Below are 15,744 nucleotides of genomic sequence, written 5' to 3' on the forward strand. Positions count from 1 at the left end.
TCTCTCTCTCTCTCACAGTCTGCCTTGGATATTCTCTCTCTCTCTCTCTCTCTCTCTCTCTCTCCCTCCCTCCCTCCCTCCTCCTGCCCATTCTCCCTCTCTCAAAAATAAAGTTAAAAAAATAAATAAAATAATAAATTACATTTTCTTGATGACTAATCATGCTGAGCATCTTCTCATATACTTTTCCATTTGTCTGTTTTCTTCAATGAAATCTCTCTTTTATCCATCTTATAATTGGATTGGCTTTTTTGTTGTTGAGTTTTAAGTTCTTTATGTGCTCTATGTGCTAGCCTTTTGTTGAATATGTGGTTTGTAAATATTATCTCTCACTTGTAGCTTGTCTATTCATCCTCTTCACAGGGTCTTTTGCAGAGGAAAACTGGTTAATTTTTAGGAAGTTCATTTTTATCAGTGTTTCCTTTTATGGATTATGTTTTTGGTGCCAACTCGGAAAACTCTGTGCCTAGCCCTAGATTCCAAAGATGTCCTGTGTTTGTCTGATTTTATATTTACATTTCTGTCTGTGATCCATTTGAGTTAATTTTTATGTACAATGTGAGACTTAGTTTTATTTTTTGTGTATGGATGTCTAGTTGCTCCAGAACCATTTGTCAAAAAGGCTGTCTTGCTTCCATTGAATTACTTTTGCATCTTTGTCCAAGGTTAGCTGGTCATATTTGTTTGAGTCTGTTTCTGGGTTTTCTTCTCTGTTACGTTGATCTGTGTTTTCATCCCTCTACCAATACTACAGTCTTATTACTGTAACTGTATTGTTTGTCTTAAAATCAGGTAGACTGGTTTCTCTACTTCTTTTTCAAATTGTCTTAGCTATTCTAGTTCCTTTGCTTTTACATAAAAGTTTGAGAATGATCTTATTTATGTCTTTAAAAACTCTTGCTGGGATTTTGATAAAAATTACATCAATTCAGGGCCATCTCAGTGGCTCAGTCAGCAGAGCATCTGACTTCAACTCTGGTCATGATCTCACGGTTTGTGAGTTTGAGCCCCGCATTACTGTCAGTGTATAGCCTGCTTCAGAGCCTCTGTCTCTCTCTCTGCCCCTCCCCCACTCACGCTGTCTATCAAAAATAAACATTAAAAATGAATAACATCAATTCTCTATATCAATTTGGGGAGAATTGACATCTTTACTATGTTGAGCCTTCCAATCCATGAACTCAGTATGTCTCTTCATTCTGTTTTGATTTCTTTCTCTTTCTTTAAGGTTGAATGTTTTCACTTTTTTTTTTTTTTTAGTGATGTGAATGGTATTGTAGTTTTGATTTCAGTGCCCCAGTGTTCATTGCTAGTATATAGAAATACAATTAATTTTTGTATTTTTATCTTATATCCTGTGACTTTCCTTCTGGTAGCTTTTTGTAGATTGTTTGAGATTTTCAACATAGATAATCATGTCATCTACAAATAAAAACAATTTATTTCTTCCTTTCTGTGAATACCTTGATCTCCTTTTCATATCTTGTTGTCTTTGTTTTCAGTTTGTTGAGTTTGTAATCAGTATTTTCTTGTACTTGCTTTAAATTTATTTAGAAGTGTTGCTTAGTTGGGGCGCCTGGGTAGGTCATTTGGTTAAGCATCTGACTCTTGATTTTTTTGGCTCAGGTAATGATCTCATGGTTTGTGAGTTTGAGCCCTGCGTCGGGCTCTGCAGTGACAGCACAGAGCTTACTTGGGATTCTTGCTCTTCCTCTCTCTGTGTCCTTCCCCCACTTGCTTGTGCTCTTTCTCTCTCTCAAGAGAAAGAAACTTAAAAAAAAAAAAGTGAGCATCACCCTAAATTTAAAAAAAAAATGTATTACTTAGTTTCCAAGTATTTAGAGATTATCTTATTATTTGTAGGTTATTGATTTTTGTTTTGATTCCATTGTTGTTAGAGTATATACCTTGTATGATTTCAACTATTTTTTTTAAGTTTATTTATTTTGAGAGAGAGAGAGAGAGGAAGTGAGCACACGAGCTGTGGAGGAGCAGAGAAAGGGAGAGAGAATCCCAAGTATGCTCTGCACTGTTAGCATGACTTGAGCTGAAATTAAGAGTTGGACATTTAACCGACTGAGCCACTCAGGCGCCCTTGTTTTCAGTTATTTTAAATTTGTTGAAATTTGCTTTATGGTCTGCGGCGGGGGGGGGGTGTGTTTGTGTGTGTGTGTGTGTGTACACACACATGATCTGTGTATTTCATGGTCACTTGAATGTGTATTCTGTTGTATAGAGAGTACTGTAAATGTCTCTTAGATCCTGTTAGGATATGAGTTCTTACATATCCCTGCTGATTATCTGTCTAGTTGTTCTGTCAGTTTTTGGGAGAGGTTTCAAATCTAACTGTGAGCTTATCTGTTTCTTTTTTCAGTTCTGTCAGTTTTCATTCACACATTTGGTAGCTCTGTTGTTTGTTGCATAGACATTTAGGATTGCTATGTTCTGGTGGGTTGACTTTATATCATTATATAATGTCTCTTTCTGTCTCTGGCCATTTTATTTGCAGTGATGTCTGTCTGACATTAATAAAGCCCATTCTTGCTTTCCTTTTATTTTTCACGCAAAAAGATATTTGTATGTTATATCTCTTACCATTCTTTAACTTTCAGCCTATTTCTTTTCTCATATTTGAAGTGAATTTCTTATAAACAGCACATAGTTGGGTTGTTGTTTTTAATCTCCTCTGTTAAACTCTTACAGTTTGTGCATTTGGACCATTTATATTTAATGTAATTAATGATATGTTAGAGCTTAAGTCTATTTTATTTTTTGTTTTCTCTGGTTTTCATTTCTCTGTTTTTCTTGCCTTCCTGTGGATGATTTGAACATTTTTTAGAATTCCATTTTTTTAAAAAAATTTTGTTTTAGAAAGAGCACTAGTAGGGGAATAATGGGCCAAAGTGAGAGAGAAAGAGAATGTTAAGCAGGCTGGATGCTCAGCACAGAACCCAGTGTGGGATTGATCCCATGACCTTGGGATCGTAACCTGAGCCAAACTCAAGAGTCAGATGTTCAACCAACTGAGCCACCCAGGTACCCCTGGAATTCCATTTAATTCATTTATAATGTTTTTGAGTATATATTTTTGTGTAGCATTTCTTAGTTGTCACTCCTGGTTGTAGATAGTAGAGCATTATATTACATTATACATACATAGATTATTATAGTTTACCGATGGCTTTTTGACCAGTTAAAGTGATGTATAGGAAACTTACTCCCATTTATGTTTCTTTACCCCATTTATAATTTTGTCAAATATTATTTCTGCATTAGTGTTACAGTTTTTCTTCAAACATAAAATATAATTTTACAAATCTCAGGAGAAGATGCAAATCTAATTATATTTATCTATATTTTTGCTTACTGTGTTCTTTATTCCTTCTTTTTTTTTTTTTTTTAAATGTTTTATTTATTTCTAGGAGAGAGACAGAGACAGCGTGAGCAGGGGAGGGTCAGAGAGAGAGGGAGACACAGACTCTGAAATTGGCTCCAGGCTCTGAGCTGGCAGTCAGCACAGAGCCCAACGCGGGGCCCGAACCCACGAACCGCGAGATCATGACCTAAGCGAAAGTCGGTCGCTTAACCGACTAAGCCACCCAGGCGCCCCTCTTTATTCCTTCTTGATACTCCCAGATTCCTTCTTTTATCATTTCCTTTTTGGTTAGAGATCTTTCTTTAGCCATTTTTCTTCTTCCTCCTCCTCCTCCTCCTCTTTCCCCTTCTCTGTCTTCTTTTTCTTCTTCTTCTTCTTTTTTTTTTTTTTTTTGAGAGTGAGTGAGAATTGTAAGCAGTCTCCATGCTCAGCATGGAACCCAACAGGGGCTTGATCCCATGACCCTGGGACCATGACCCAAGCTGAAATCAAGAGTAAGACACTCAACCGACTGAGCCATCCAGGTACTCCACCTTTAGCCATTCTTTTAGGTCTGATGGTAATAGACTGTTAATTTTCTTTCATTTGAGAATCTTGATTTCTCCTTCATTCATGAAGGACATTTTCTCTAGGTAAAGAATTCTGGTGGCCATCCTTTCCTTCAGCCAGCTGAAAAATATTTTGCTGTCTGTCTCTTGGTCTCTCTGGTTTCTAATGAGAAATTGTCATTCTCATTGTTTTTCCCCTATATGTAAGATATTTCTCTGCCTGCTTTCAGAATTGCTTCTTTGTTAACACTAGTTTTCAGAAGTTTAAGTACCATGTGTTTGGTGTGGATGTCTTTAGATTTAGCCTGTTTAGACTGCTCTGCTTTTTGATTCTGTATATTTATCTGTCTTGCCAGAATTGGTTAGTTATCAGTCATTATTTCTTTGAATAATTTTTCAGCCAACCCTCTTTTTCCTTTTTCTCTGGGACTCCAGTGACATACATGTCAGGTCTTTCACAGTCCACATATCCTTGGGGCCCTGTACATTTTTTTCCCCACCTATTTTCTTTCTGTTTCAATTGCATTATTCCTACTATTTTATCGTACAGTTCACTGATTATTTTCTCTGTTCCTTCTCTGCTATTGAGCTCATACACTGAGCTTATTTGTTTCTGTGTTTCCCAGTTCTAAAATTTTCCTTTGATTCTTGTTTATGTCTACTGCTTTCTTGAGACCTTCTTTGCTGAGGCTTTTCTACTTTTTGTTTCAAGTGTTCTCATAATTGCTAATTGAAGCATTTCTGTCATGGCTGCTTTGAAGTCTCTGTCAGATCATTCTAACACTGTAGGCAGCTTAATACCTGCTGATTGTCTGTTTTTCATTCACTTAAAGCAAACCAGGTTTTCCATTGGCCTCTTAACACCTGGGTGAAGGACAATTCCTTGTTACTGCTGGGCGCAGATGGACATTCCAGCTCCCTACCTCATCTCCATGAATCGCAGGGCGGATATGGCCTTATCTGTGTTAGGTGGTAATGAAAAGTGTTGACTCTCCACTAGGCTGCCTCTGATACCCAGTGCAGGGGACATGGAGGACATCTTATTACTGCCAGGCAGGGGGGGATTATAGGCTCCCTGAATGGTCTCTACTGATACCATGGCTAGGGAGATGTCCCCCTGGCCATTGGGGATAAAATTCCCAGTGCCATCCTTGACCTTCTCTGCCAGCATCCTGCTGGGGATGTTGAAGTCCCTTGTTGCTGTCTTGTGAAGGTATCAGTCTAAGGTGCCCACTCAGCCTAGGCTGGTGTGGTTTGGGCCACTGTATCTTCTGTCACCTTTGGAGTGCAGCCATTATTATCTAGCATTTTTTTTGTCTTCCTAGGCTATGCTGGTACTTCAACTGGAGAAAGTTGGCTTTTTTCTGATGTTTTTATCTGTGTGCAGTGATTGTTTGCTAGCCTCTTCAGCTCCAGGTCTGAGATATGAGGCAAAAAGGAAACCCAGGGAACTCATCACTGTGTTGTTCTGTGGGCCTCAGGGCCCTTGGTTCGTCTGCTCTCTTCTCTCCACCTTTTAGAATCTTCTTACGTTTGTTTTATATAAAGTGTCCATGGATTTTTAGTTGTACATAGTGGAAGGAATAGGGAAAATCAGATCTACTCCTTATTCCTAGAAAAAGTTTTCTTATAAAACTTTAATTATGCTTACATTTTCCTAATTATAATGGTAGTATCATTTTGGAAAATTTGAGTATGTTAAAGAAAAGATTAAGGAAGAAAATTAACATTACCTTTAATGCCACTGTCTAGAGTTAAGTATTTCTAGCTTCTTTGTAGGTAGTGATGTACACATTTCATATATACATCATGTGTATTTTTATTTTTTACAAGTTTGGGATCTTACTGGAAGCCAAAGTTTCTATTCAGTTCTTTTCCCTTAGCATTACATAAATCACGAGCATTTTCTGGTAATACAAATATCCACCTGTTATTCAGTGGACACACTGATCCACTCATTTGTAAATACACCCTCATTGAGCTTCTCTTGTAAGCAGGGCATGAAAGAGCACTGGGCTAGGTGCTGTTAGTGTGATGGGGAAGATGGGACACGGAGTGCTGCCTCTAGGAGCTTATGCCTGATGAGGAGTCAGACTCTGGACAGGTCATCAGAACTATGGAGAGGATTAAAGTAGAAGGGCATATGCCCAGAGATGTCTTTAGTGGCAGGGATGGCCTGAACTCAGTGGCTCAGAGAAGGGTTTTGTGAGGAAATTATGCTTCAGTTGAAAGACTGGTTAGTGAAGAAGAGGGCGTACTCCCAGCAGAGGGGGGAGCACTGTGAATGTTCTGAGGTGGGAAGGTCCTTAATAATTGATGAATTCTAACTAGTTTTTGAGATACCTGCCAATAAATCTTTACCATTAAATTTCAGGAAACAGGAGCACCCATCCTAACTGACGATGTTAGCCTGCAGGTGTTCATGGATCATTTGAAGAAGCTGGCTGTGTCCAGTGCTTGTTAAGCTGGAGATGTGAGCCGAGCATTGCCAGATTGTGTTCATAATTGCCTATAATGGCTTAAAAACGTTCCTTTCACTTTCCTTGTAAGTTTTAATAAATAATCAAAGGAAGCATTGTATGTAACTCTTTAGATTATAATTTATTTTGTATTCCTTATTTGTGCCCCTTTTCTTGCAACATGAAATTGTAAGGTCATAAATGTTTTGGTACTTGTAGATGTTTATATGCTTTTTGTATCCTAATTTCTCACTTCTATAAAATCAGAGGTAATGTATTTTGGCAACTTACTTAGATAAAAATCATAATGATCAGAAAGGAAATAAATCTAGTTAAAGTACATTAGATAAAATAATGCTAATGCAAATTTGGTTTCCTGAGGTGTCTATGTGTGTATGTGTGTATTTTAAGTGACTCCCCCAAGAGATATTTCCTGAAGTTAATCATCATTTTCTGTCTAAATGTTAATAGACCAAAGGAAAGCTTGAAATATGTGAAACTTTTTCAAGGCCGAGTTGTCTGGAGTGCACCGTCCCTAACTCACATGTAAACAGCCCAGCCCAGCCCAACCCAGGTAGCCATAAAGAGTGGCTGATGGAGGTGCACCTGGGTGGCTCAAGTCAATTAAGCATCCGACTTCAGCTCAGGTCATGATCTCTCAGCTTGTGGGTTAAGTTGTGGGTTTGAGCCCCACACCAGGCTCTGTGCTGACAGCTCAGAGCCTGGAGCCTGCTTCAGATTCTGTTTTCCTCTCTCTCTGTCTCTCTCCTGCTTATGCTCTCTCTCTCTCAAAAATAAATAAACATTAAAAATTTCTTTTTTTAAAGAGTGACTGATGGGCATAAATAACTGTAACAAAGTAATAGCACGTTTATCTTGGGCATCAAGTAAAATAACTTTAACAGGCACTGTTTTTTAAGCAAAGTAATATATGCATGGTCTTAAAAAAAAGAAACAAAACTTATCCTCTGGTGTTTTGTAACAAATAACAGTTCCCTCCACTCTCTGAGCCTAGACATACTGTTCAGATGTGACTGATTTTAACCTTTCCTTTCAAGATCGTTGTTGCTGTATCAGTTTTAGCCAATGTCTCTCAATTACCATTTTCCAGAATGAGGAACGTAAGGCCTTTCTCCACCATCCAGTTCTGATCAGATACACCTTTATTTTTCTATTTATCAAAGTTGGTAAAATTTAGTTCTGACCTATAACCATAGTTATGTCTTTTGTCTGAAAGTTCATTCTGTAAGTTGAAAACTAATAAATACCATTTACACAGTTGTGATAATATAAACATTGTCCATGTTCGGTCAGGTGGTATTACATGTTTCTCCAGGGATTTGCTGCCTCAGCCCTTCTACAACTTGAAGGAAAACCTGTCCAGTGACAAAATCAGTCACTGTGTTCACATTCTTGCACCCCATGGGTTGGTTTGCTTCCTTTTCACATCATGACTTCTTATAATGTTGTTTTCCCTAGAGTTTCTAATTTTTTGTTTTGATGAAGATTTTGTTTTCTATTTATTCAGAAATTCAAATTTCTTATTCTACTGAATGGAGTCCATTCTTCTTTGAAGGTCACTGATCTTCCCTTTAATCACAGGCCAATTGCTACAACAACACCCATCCAGGAATTTCTTTTGTCTGGACTCCTGGACTAGTTCTACTCTTTATTCCATAAGTCATTTGCTATCTTCTATAAAAAATTACATGGGAGATAATTGACTGAATCTATTCTGTCTTCATACTTGATAGCTTTGCTAAGTGTAAAGTTCTAGGTCCAAAATAATTTTCTCTCAGAACTTTAGAGCTATTTTTTCATTCACTCAATAAATAATTGTTCAGTATTTGCTATGTATGGAGTGTCTTACAGGCACTGAGAATGTAGCAAAAAACCAAAAATTTCTGCTTTTGTGGAGCTTATGTTCTGGTTAGGGAAGACCAACAATTTTTTTAAAAATGGAACTAAATTATATAATTTATTAAAAGGTACTCAGTGCTATGTAGAAAAGCAAAGCTGGAAAACTATTAATTGAATGTTGGACCATCTAGACTGATTCTTCTTTATATTTTGAAATTATATTATTGCCTTTTGCCTTTGGTGTGTGTTCTGGGAGCGTTACCTATCTTAAGGTGTTTAACACATTTTATTTCATTTCATTTTTTAAAGTTTATTTAAGTAATCTCTACATCCAATGTGGGGCTTGAACCCACAACTAACTCCAAGACCAAGAATTGGATGCTCTTCCAGCTGACCCAGCCAGGTGCCCCAACACTTACATTTTAAATGCCCAGGGTTTTTATTTTATGCACCTTTTCCATAGAATATTTTTCTTACTTTTTGGAAATAATTTTTAATTGAGATATATCATATAAAAGGGTACAGAAAACTACATATACAGATTAAGGTTTAACCTGTTCCACTTTGGTCCTTTCCATTTCAAATTAACAGAAGGTAGAATGTGGAGACCCACCTTGCTCTCGTGTTCTCTTCAGTGACAATGAATTTAGGTCCTGACGTGAGGTGGCACCATTGGGTGACAGTATTGAAGACATGGCCATGCAGGTGCCACCTCTGGGTACCGGTGGCTGTTTCCAGAGAGAACATGGAGGTGGGGAGTAGTATTGTATGGAAAGCAGCCATCCTGAGCAAGGAAGCATGGAGCCAATGTGCCTAATAAGGACTCTGAAATCCCTCTTCAAGGCAAGGAAAGCCTCTTGACAGTTTAAGCAGGGGAAAGGATCAGTTAGAGTTTTTTTTCACACACTAGAGAGTGGCAGGATGGATGGGAGGAAGCTGGAATCCAGGTGAGGCCTGAAAGAGGCAGGTGTTCAGACAGAGGTGACAAATGGGATATCAGGCAAGAGTCTGAGTTCAGGTTTCATGTCAATCATTCTTTGAATTACAGAAAAGGAAGGAAAGAGTTCTTTCCTAGCACTGATAAATTCAGTTCTGGGCATTCATTTTGAGCAGCTTGTGAGATAAAGCAGAATGTCTAGCAGGTGGGCAGTAATTCATACAAATTTACTTTCAGGAGAATTTGGAGATTTCAGTCATTAACAAATAACATGAATAAAGTTGCTCAGGATGAGAAGAGAAGCGAGCTTTGAACAAAATATCAATGTTTTTGTTTTGTTTTTAGCAACCTGATTGAGGTATAATTTACAATGACTGCACCCATTTAAAGCATACAGTTCAATGAGTTTTGACAGGTGTACACTCATGAAACCGCCACCACCATATAGAACATCTCCATCACCCCCAAAGATTTCCTTAGGCAACTACTGGTCAGCTTTGTCCCACTGTAGATTAGTTTGCTTCTAAAATTTTGTCTGGTATTGTTTGTGTCTAGCTTCTTTCACTTAGCAGAATCCATTTAAGACTCACCACATAGCTGCATGTTTCAGTAGTTCCTGTTTATTTGCTGAGTAGTTCCTTTTCATTTATTTTGATACCACATTTCATTTATACATTCACTAGTTGATATCGATTTGGATTGTTTCCCTTTTTTGGCTCTTATGCATAAAGCTCTGTGAACACAATATACATGTCTATGTGGATGTTTTCATTTCTTTTGGATAAATAAGAATGGAATATCTGAGTCATACAATAGGTGTATGTTAAACTGTTTAAGAAACTGCCAGTATTGCAAAGACATTGTGACATTTTATGTTCCCACAAGTAATAGGTCTGATTGTTCCAAATCCTCACATCTCTTGGTATTCATGTAAATCTAGCCATTCTAATAGGTGTGTAATGGTGTCTTTTTTGTGGTTTTAATTTGCATTTCTGTTTTGACTAATGATGTTCCTGTGCTTCTTGTCCATTTGTATATCTTTGGTTAAGAGTTTGTTAAAATTTGCTGCCTGGCTTTTAATAGGGTTGTCTTTTTATAATTGAGTTGTAAGTTGTCTTTATGTATTCTGGATATAAGTATTTGGCCAAATATAGGTATTTGAATATTTAATTTTGTGGCTTGTTTCATTTTAACTGTGACTTTTGAAGAGTAAAAGCTTTAATTTTGAAAACATCCAGTTTACCAATATATTTTTTTTAAGTTTGTTTACCTCTTTTGAGAGAGAACAGAAGGGGCAGAGAAAAAGAAAGAGAATTCCAAGTAGGCCCTGCACTGTCAGCACAGAGCTCAGAGCAGGACTCAAACTCACCAATCGTGAGATCATGACCTGAGCAGAAAACAAGAGTCACTTAATCCGACTGAGCTACCCAGGTGTCCCTAGCAATGTTTGTTTTATGGTTCATGTTTTCTCTATTATACAAAATATTTACCTATCCCAAGGTGGCAAATTTTCTCCTTTGTTTTCTTATGGGTTTGTAGTTTTAGCTTTTACATTCAAGCCTATGATCCATTTAGAGTTGTTGTGTTTGTTTTTTTTTTACAAATAGTTTATTGTCGAATTGGTTTCCATATAACACCCAGTGCTCATCCCCACAAGTGCCCTCCTCCATGCCCATCCATTTAGAGGTGTGTGTGTGTGTGTGTGTGTGTGTGTGTGTGTGTGTATGGCAAAGCAATTTCTGGAGGGTGAAAGAAGATCCGCAAAGGATAGAAAGATACCAAAGAAGATTATATTTTTGAAGCCATGAAAGGAGCAGGTGGGGTTAGTGGTGTCAAATGATTTAGAAGGCAAATTTGACTATAGCTGAAAAGTAGTTACTGAATATGGCAATTTACTGAATGCCCTCTATGTGCCAAGCACATCAGGTTTGCTCTCAAGTTGTTTGGTCTGGTGGAGTGGAAGTAGATTATGCTTTGAAGAAATGTATGGATAAGAGAAAAGTTAAAGTTGGACCCAGTTTTGTTTTTGAGATGTGGGTAGTGTAACTGATGGGAAAGGCCCCTGAGGAGGCTGTGAGAATAGGACCCAGGAGTACCAGGGCACCGAGTTCAAGCCCCACGTTGGACGTGGAGCCTACTTAACAATAAAAAAGAATAGGACTCAGAGCCCAGTGGAGGGATTAGCTTTGACGAAAAGGGACCCAAGGCTCACCCAGATTGGGTTCCAGAAAGGAAAATGGAGAAGAGTTGAGTAGGAAGACCGGTATTGCCGCATATCTGAGAGCTGGAGGAGTGAAATTAATCTTTACAAATACCATCTGAATCCTGCGTAAGGCAGGTGGTTACAATTTTCCACACGAGAAGTCGGCTCAGAGAAATTGTCATTTGGTTCCCATCACGTGGTATGCGAGGCAGTGGGTGCGCAGCCCTGCACGGAAGCCGCTTAGACCTAACAACTCGGAGCGCAATCCCCGGCGCGACTTTAGGGACTACACGCCCCAGGGTGCATAGGGGCCGACGCAGGAAGCGGCCTCCCAGAGTGGGCTCTCCATTGGAGGCGGGGGCGGGGGCTCTGACGCGCAGACTGGAAGGCCCGCCTCCGCCCGGGACTTCCCAGGATCGAAATCTTCTCGGAGTACCGCCATGCGTCCGGACCAGGCCACGTCTTGGTATCGGCGGATGTCTATGGTCTACGCGCTGGGCGCCTGGACCGTGCTGGGGTCCTTTATTTTTTTAGGACGGAAAAAGAGCGAAGTACCAGGTACGGTCCCCCCGCAGCCTTCGGTGAGGCGTCCCCATCGGGTGTATAAAGGGGTTCAGCTGTGCCGCAAGCACCGGGTTTATTCTGCAAAACCAGTGGTAAAGATTGCTTAGAGCCATTCGTTATAATGGAATCTACCCGGAACTACGTTTTAAATCCTCCTCCCTACGTCTTGTTTGTTGAGGGAGGCCGTTTTGACACTCAGAATTGGACGAATCTGTGTAAGGCTCCAGAAGGAATGTCAGAGACCCTCGACGGTGATTGGAAGAGGCGATGCCGCGGTTACATTACCTCCCGTCGCAGTTGGCGAGCAAACACTTCAGCACCCCCGCCGCCGAGTACTAAAATCTTCCCAGTTACTGGACGGAAAAGGAAATCTCTGAGCCTTCATAAGTAGGCTGGAAATCTATAGATACCTGTAACAGTTTCTGGCTGCCTGGGGCTGAAGGCAAGGACTTGGGGCAGGACTTGATAAAAGGAATGGCGTTTCTTTTTGTGAATGAAAGCGTTCTGAAATTGCGGCGCTTGTTGCACAGATATGAATATACTAAAAGTCATTCAGTGGCACATTTCAAAGGAGTTAATTGTACGATATGTTAAGTACATTTGGGTAAAGCTGTTAGGTAATAAGTGCTGAAGATGGTCAGTGGCCTGACAGTACACATATACAGTATTGAGCATTTGAAAACATTGCAGTGTCTGTAGTGCTCATGTCGTATTTATTTTTTCCTTTTACAAAAGGGAAATATGGTGTCAGGAATCTGATGGGGCGGGGGTAGTGCTCACCTCAGTTTATTAGATTTCTGAGACTTGACTAATAATTTTAAGGCCTGCTGTCGTGTGTTAAAAGTTCATCATTCAAGTGTTCCTTTTTTTTTTTTTGAAAGGTAATGAAGTAGAGCAAAAGGATGTCGCAAAAAATGAAATGCTCGAGCCCCCAAAAGGGTTTTACGTGGAAACAATTGTCACATATAAAGAAGATTTTGTTCCAGTCACTGACAGGATCCTCAACTTTTTGAAATCATGGACTGGTGGCCCTGGACCAGAATCCTGATTAACCATTGAAAGCTGAAAACCGGGACTGGGTTCAGCACATGCATTCGATGGATGCCTTAATTTCCAATGTATGTTTGTGAAAAGTTTATCCATTTAATTTAATTTTGCTGTGAAATATAATCACTAGCAATATGCAATAAATATTTCCTTGAAGAAAAGTGAACTTGCATATAAGAGGTGTCCTTCAATACATGAATGAAAGGTTGAAGTGAAATTTCACATCGAGCTTCTATAAGCTCAGTTTTCTGAAACTTGTTCATGTAACTGTAGATTTCTTTCATGTTGATGGCAGACGTGGCTCTAGTGGTCCCTTTAAGGTTATGTTCAGCAAATCTCCACCTACATTCAGTCTGGGATTTATAGAAGACCTTGTGCACTATTGAGTACTTGGTAAGTATGTTATAAATTAGATTTTAGGGTCACCTGGGTGGCTCAGTCGATTAAGCAACTGACTCTTGATTTTGGCTCAGGTCATGATCTCACAGTTCTTGAGATTGTTCCCCGGATCAGCCTCTGTGCTGACAGCATGAAACCTGCATGGGATTCTGTTTCCCTCTTCCTATGCCCCTCTCCCATCTCAAAATAAATAAATAAACTTAAAAAAAAATTTTTTTAATCTGTTTTGTGCAGTGATACTTAACTGATAGCATCACATGCCTGGGCCCTACGTGCAGAGGAGGCTGGGAAAGTGAATTTCTGGCTTCTGTACTAGGAATTCATGAATTTTTTAAGGGGGGACGTTCAGGGCACTTGAGTGGCTCAGTCAGCTAAGCATCTAACTCTTGGTATGTTAATGATCTCACAGTTGTGAGATTGGTTGTGAAATCGAGCCCCACGTTGGGCTCTGCCCTGAGCTCTCATCCTAGAGCCTGCTTCAGATACTCTCTCTCTCTCTCTCTCTCTCTCCCCCCCTCTCCCTCCCTGCCCCTCCTTCCCTTCCCCACTTAAGTGCTATCTCTCTCTCTCAAATAAACATTAAAAAAATTTTTTTTTTTACAGGGGAAAGTTCTCCAGATATAAGAAGGATATTCAAAACTGCTGGGCAGGCAAATACCATGACAAATGTCCACTCCAGGCAGCAAGCCAGACTTTTTTTTTAAATGTTTGTTTATTTTTGAGAGAGACAGTGCAAGCAGAGGAAGGCAGAGAGAGAGGGAGACACAACCTGAAACAGGCTCCAGACTCTGAGCTCTTAGCACAGAGCCCGTCATGGGACTCAAATCCACAAACTGCAAGATCATGACCTGAGCCAAAGTTGGATGCTTGACCAACTGAGCCACCGAGGCACCCCGTACGCCAGACTTTTATTGGGAAGTACCAAAATGCCAGCATCTGTATGTAGATCAAATTCCCTGGAGGAATTTCTTCTAGTCTCCCACCTGCAGGTAGACGCCTAGCTGTAGGAATTCTGGGAGTTGGGTGGGGGAGGAGCTTGGGGTACTTGGTGAGAATATATATTTCCATGTAGTCCAGCGCTCTGTCCTCTGGCTGGCACCATGAGTATCCCCAAGCAGAAACCTCAGCTCTCTTGAATAAAAGGCAGGGAGATTACTGGTTCTGGAGTGGTGGTGGGTACCTTGAGGTCCAGCTGCTTATAAAGACCCATACATTCTTCTATTTTCAGCACCCCTCCCTCCACCTCTACCTCCAGTGTTCCCGCTGCCTCCAGTTACTGAGATCTTTCCAGTTTCTATGAGGCTAAATACTGGCTTCTCATCAGTGTCCTCTTTGCAGGTGCTGACAAAGATTCTTTGCTTGACAAAACTTTAGTTGGGCTCCTGAAACGTCTCCAAGGCCCCTCTGTGCATTCCCTTGTAAAATCCTGCTTTAGCAGGAACCCTGCTAAGTCACTTTAACCAGAACTCTCCACAGTTGATACCTGACCATCTTGATATCTGATCAGGTTCCACATCCTCCACCATCCATCTGGTGATGCCTGATCAGCCTGGCCTGTCTTCAGCAAGGATCCTACTAGATCAGCTTAACCAACTAGAATCTTCTTGTACCTGATGTTTCCTCCTGGTAATTTTCCATCCCCTGATTCCCACTCTGCTCCTTGACTGTAAATTCCCACTTGCCCATTGCTGTATTCAGTTGAGCCCCCTTTCTCTCCCTGTCCTGAATAAAGTCTGCCTTACTGTGTTTTAACAAGGGTAATTAATTGAATACTTTTTTCTTTAACAGCCCTAAGGTTTCTGGTTCTTCCCCTCCATTATGTCAGTTACCAGTCCACCATCTGATTTCTCTCTTTATACATTATGCTTTGAGGAAACATGGCTCCTAGTTTCATCAAAGTGGAAGTTTGTGTTTACACATGAGAAGATTTTTAGTGTCACCTCTACTCAAAATTTTTTAAAGCTTTCATAGATAGATGATAGAGATAGTATATCTGCTTACATTTTCTTCTTGTTTAAAACACTTCAACCCCAGTTGCTTGTGGTAAGGCCACATACTTCCTCCATAATCTTATTTCTAACCAACCAGTAAAACACAACAAACTGTGGCTCCAAGTAGCCTGGAACTAAGTGATTCCTATAGTGTAGCCAAATTGTGGCCCAAATAGACCTTTATGGACTTATCTAGCAACTAAATATAATTAATGTATCTCTGGGAAAACGTTTTCAGAATTCCAAACATCCACGTTACAAATGCAATTTAAATTTGTGTTCACAAGTTGGGAACTGCCTGTTAAAAAAGTTTGCAGGATTGGAAACAAGCTTCCGTAAATTCAGAGGTCTGGCAGTATT

General features: G+C 39.7%; 2 protein-coding genes across 4 annotated transcripts in view; both read left to right on the forward strand.

The window, feature by feature from the left end:
• The window catches only part of SEC23B (SEC23 homolog B, COPII coat complex component), a 46,654-nt gene extending 40,150 nt beyond the window's left edge, over positions 1 to 6,504 (forward strand). For all 3 annotated transcript variants that reach the window (XM_039256535.1, XM_039256536.1, XM_039256534.1), the window contains one exon: positions 6,299 to 6,504. In XM_039256535.1, the coding sequence (XP_039112466.1) occupies positions 6,299 to 6,388 (90 nt within the window). In that variant the 3' untranslated portion in view covers positions 6,389 to 6,504. The remainder of the gene's footprint in view (positions 1 to 6,298) is intronic.
• Positions 6,505 to 11,756: 5,252 nt separating this feature from the next.
• Positions 11,757 to 13,138, forward strand: SMIM26 (small integral membrane protein 26). The gene is made up of 2 exons (XM_039256516.1): positions 11,757 to 11,941; positions 12,829 to 13,138. Exons 1-2 carry the CDS (start codon positions 11,824 to 11,826, stop codon positions 12,993 to 12,995), a joined length of 285 nt encoding a protein of 94 aa, XP_039112447.1. The 5' UTR covers positions 11,757 to 11,823; the 3' UTR covers positions 12,996 to 13,138.
• The last annotated feature ends 2,606 nt before the right edge of the window (positions 13,139 to 15,744 follow it).

This window comes from Hyaena hyaena, unplaced genomic scaffold, assembly GCF_003009895.1.
Source record: "Hyaena hyaena isolate Hyena2069 unplaced genomic scaffold, ASM300989v1 scaffold_579, whole genome shotgun sequence".
NCBI lineage: Eukaryota > Metazoa > Chordata > Mammalia > Carnivora > Hyaenidae > Hyaena > Hyaena hyaena.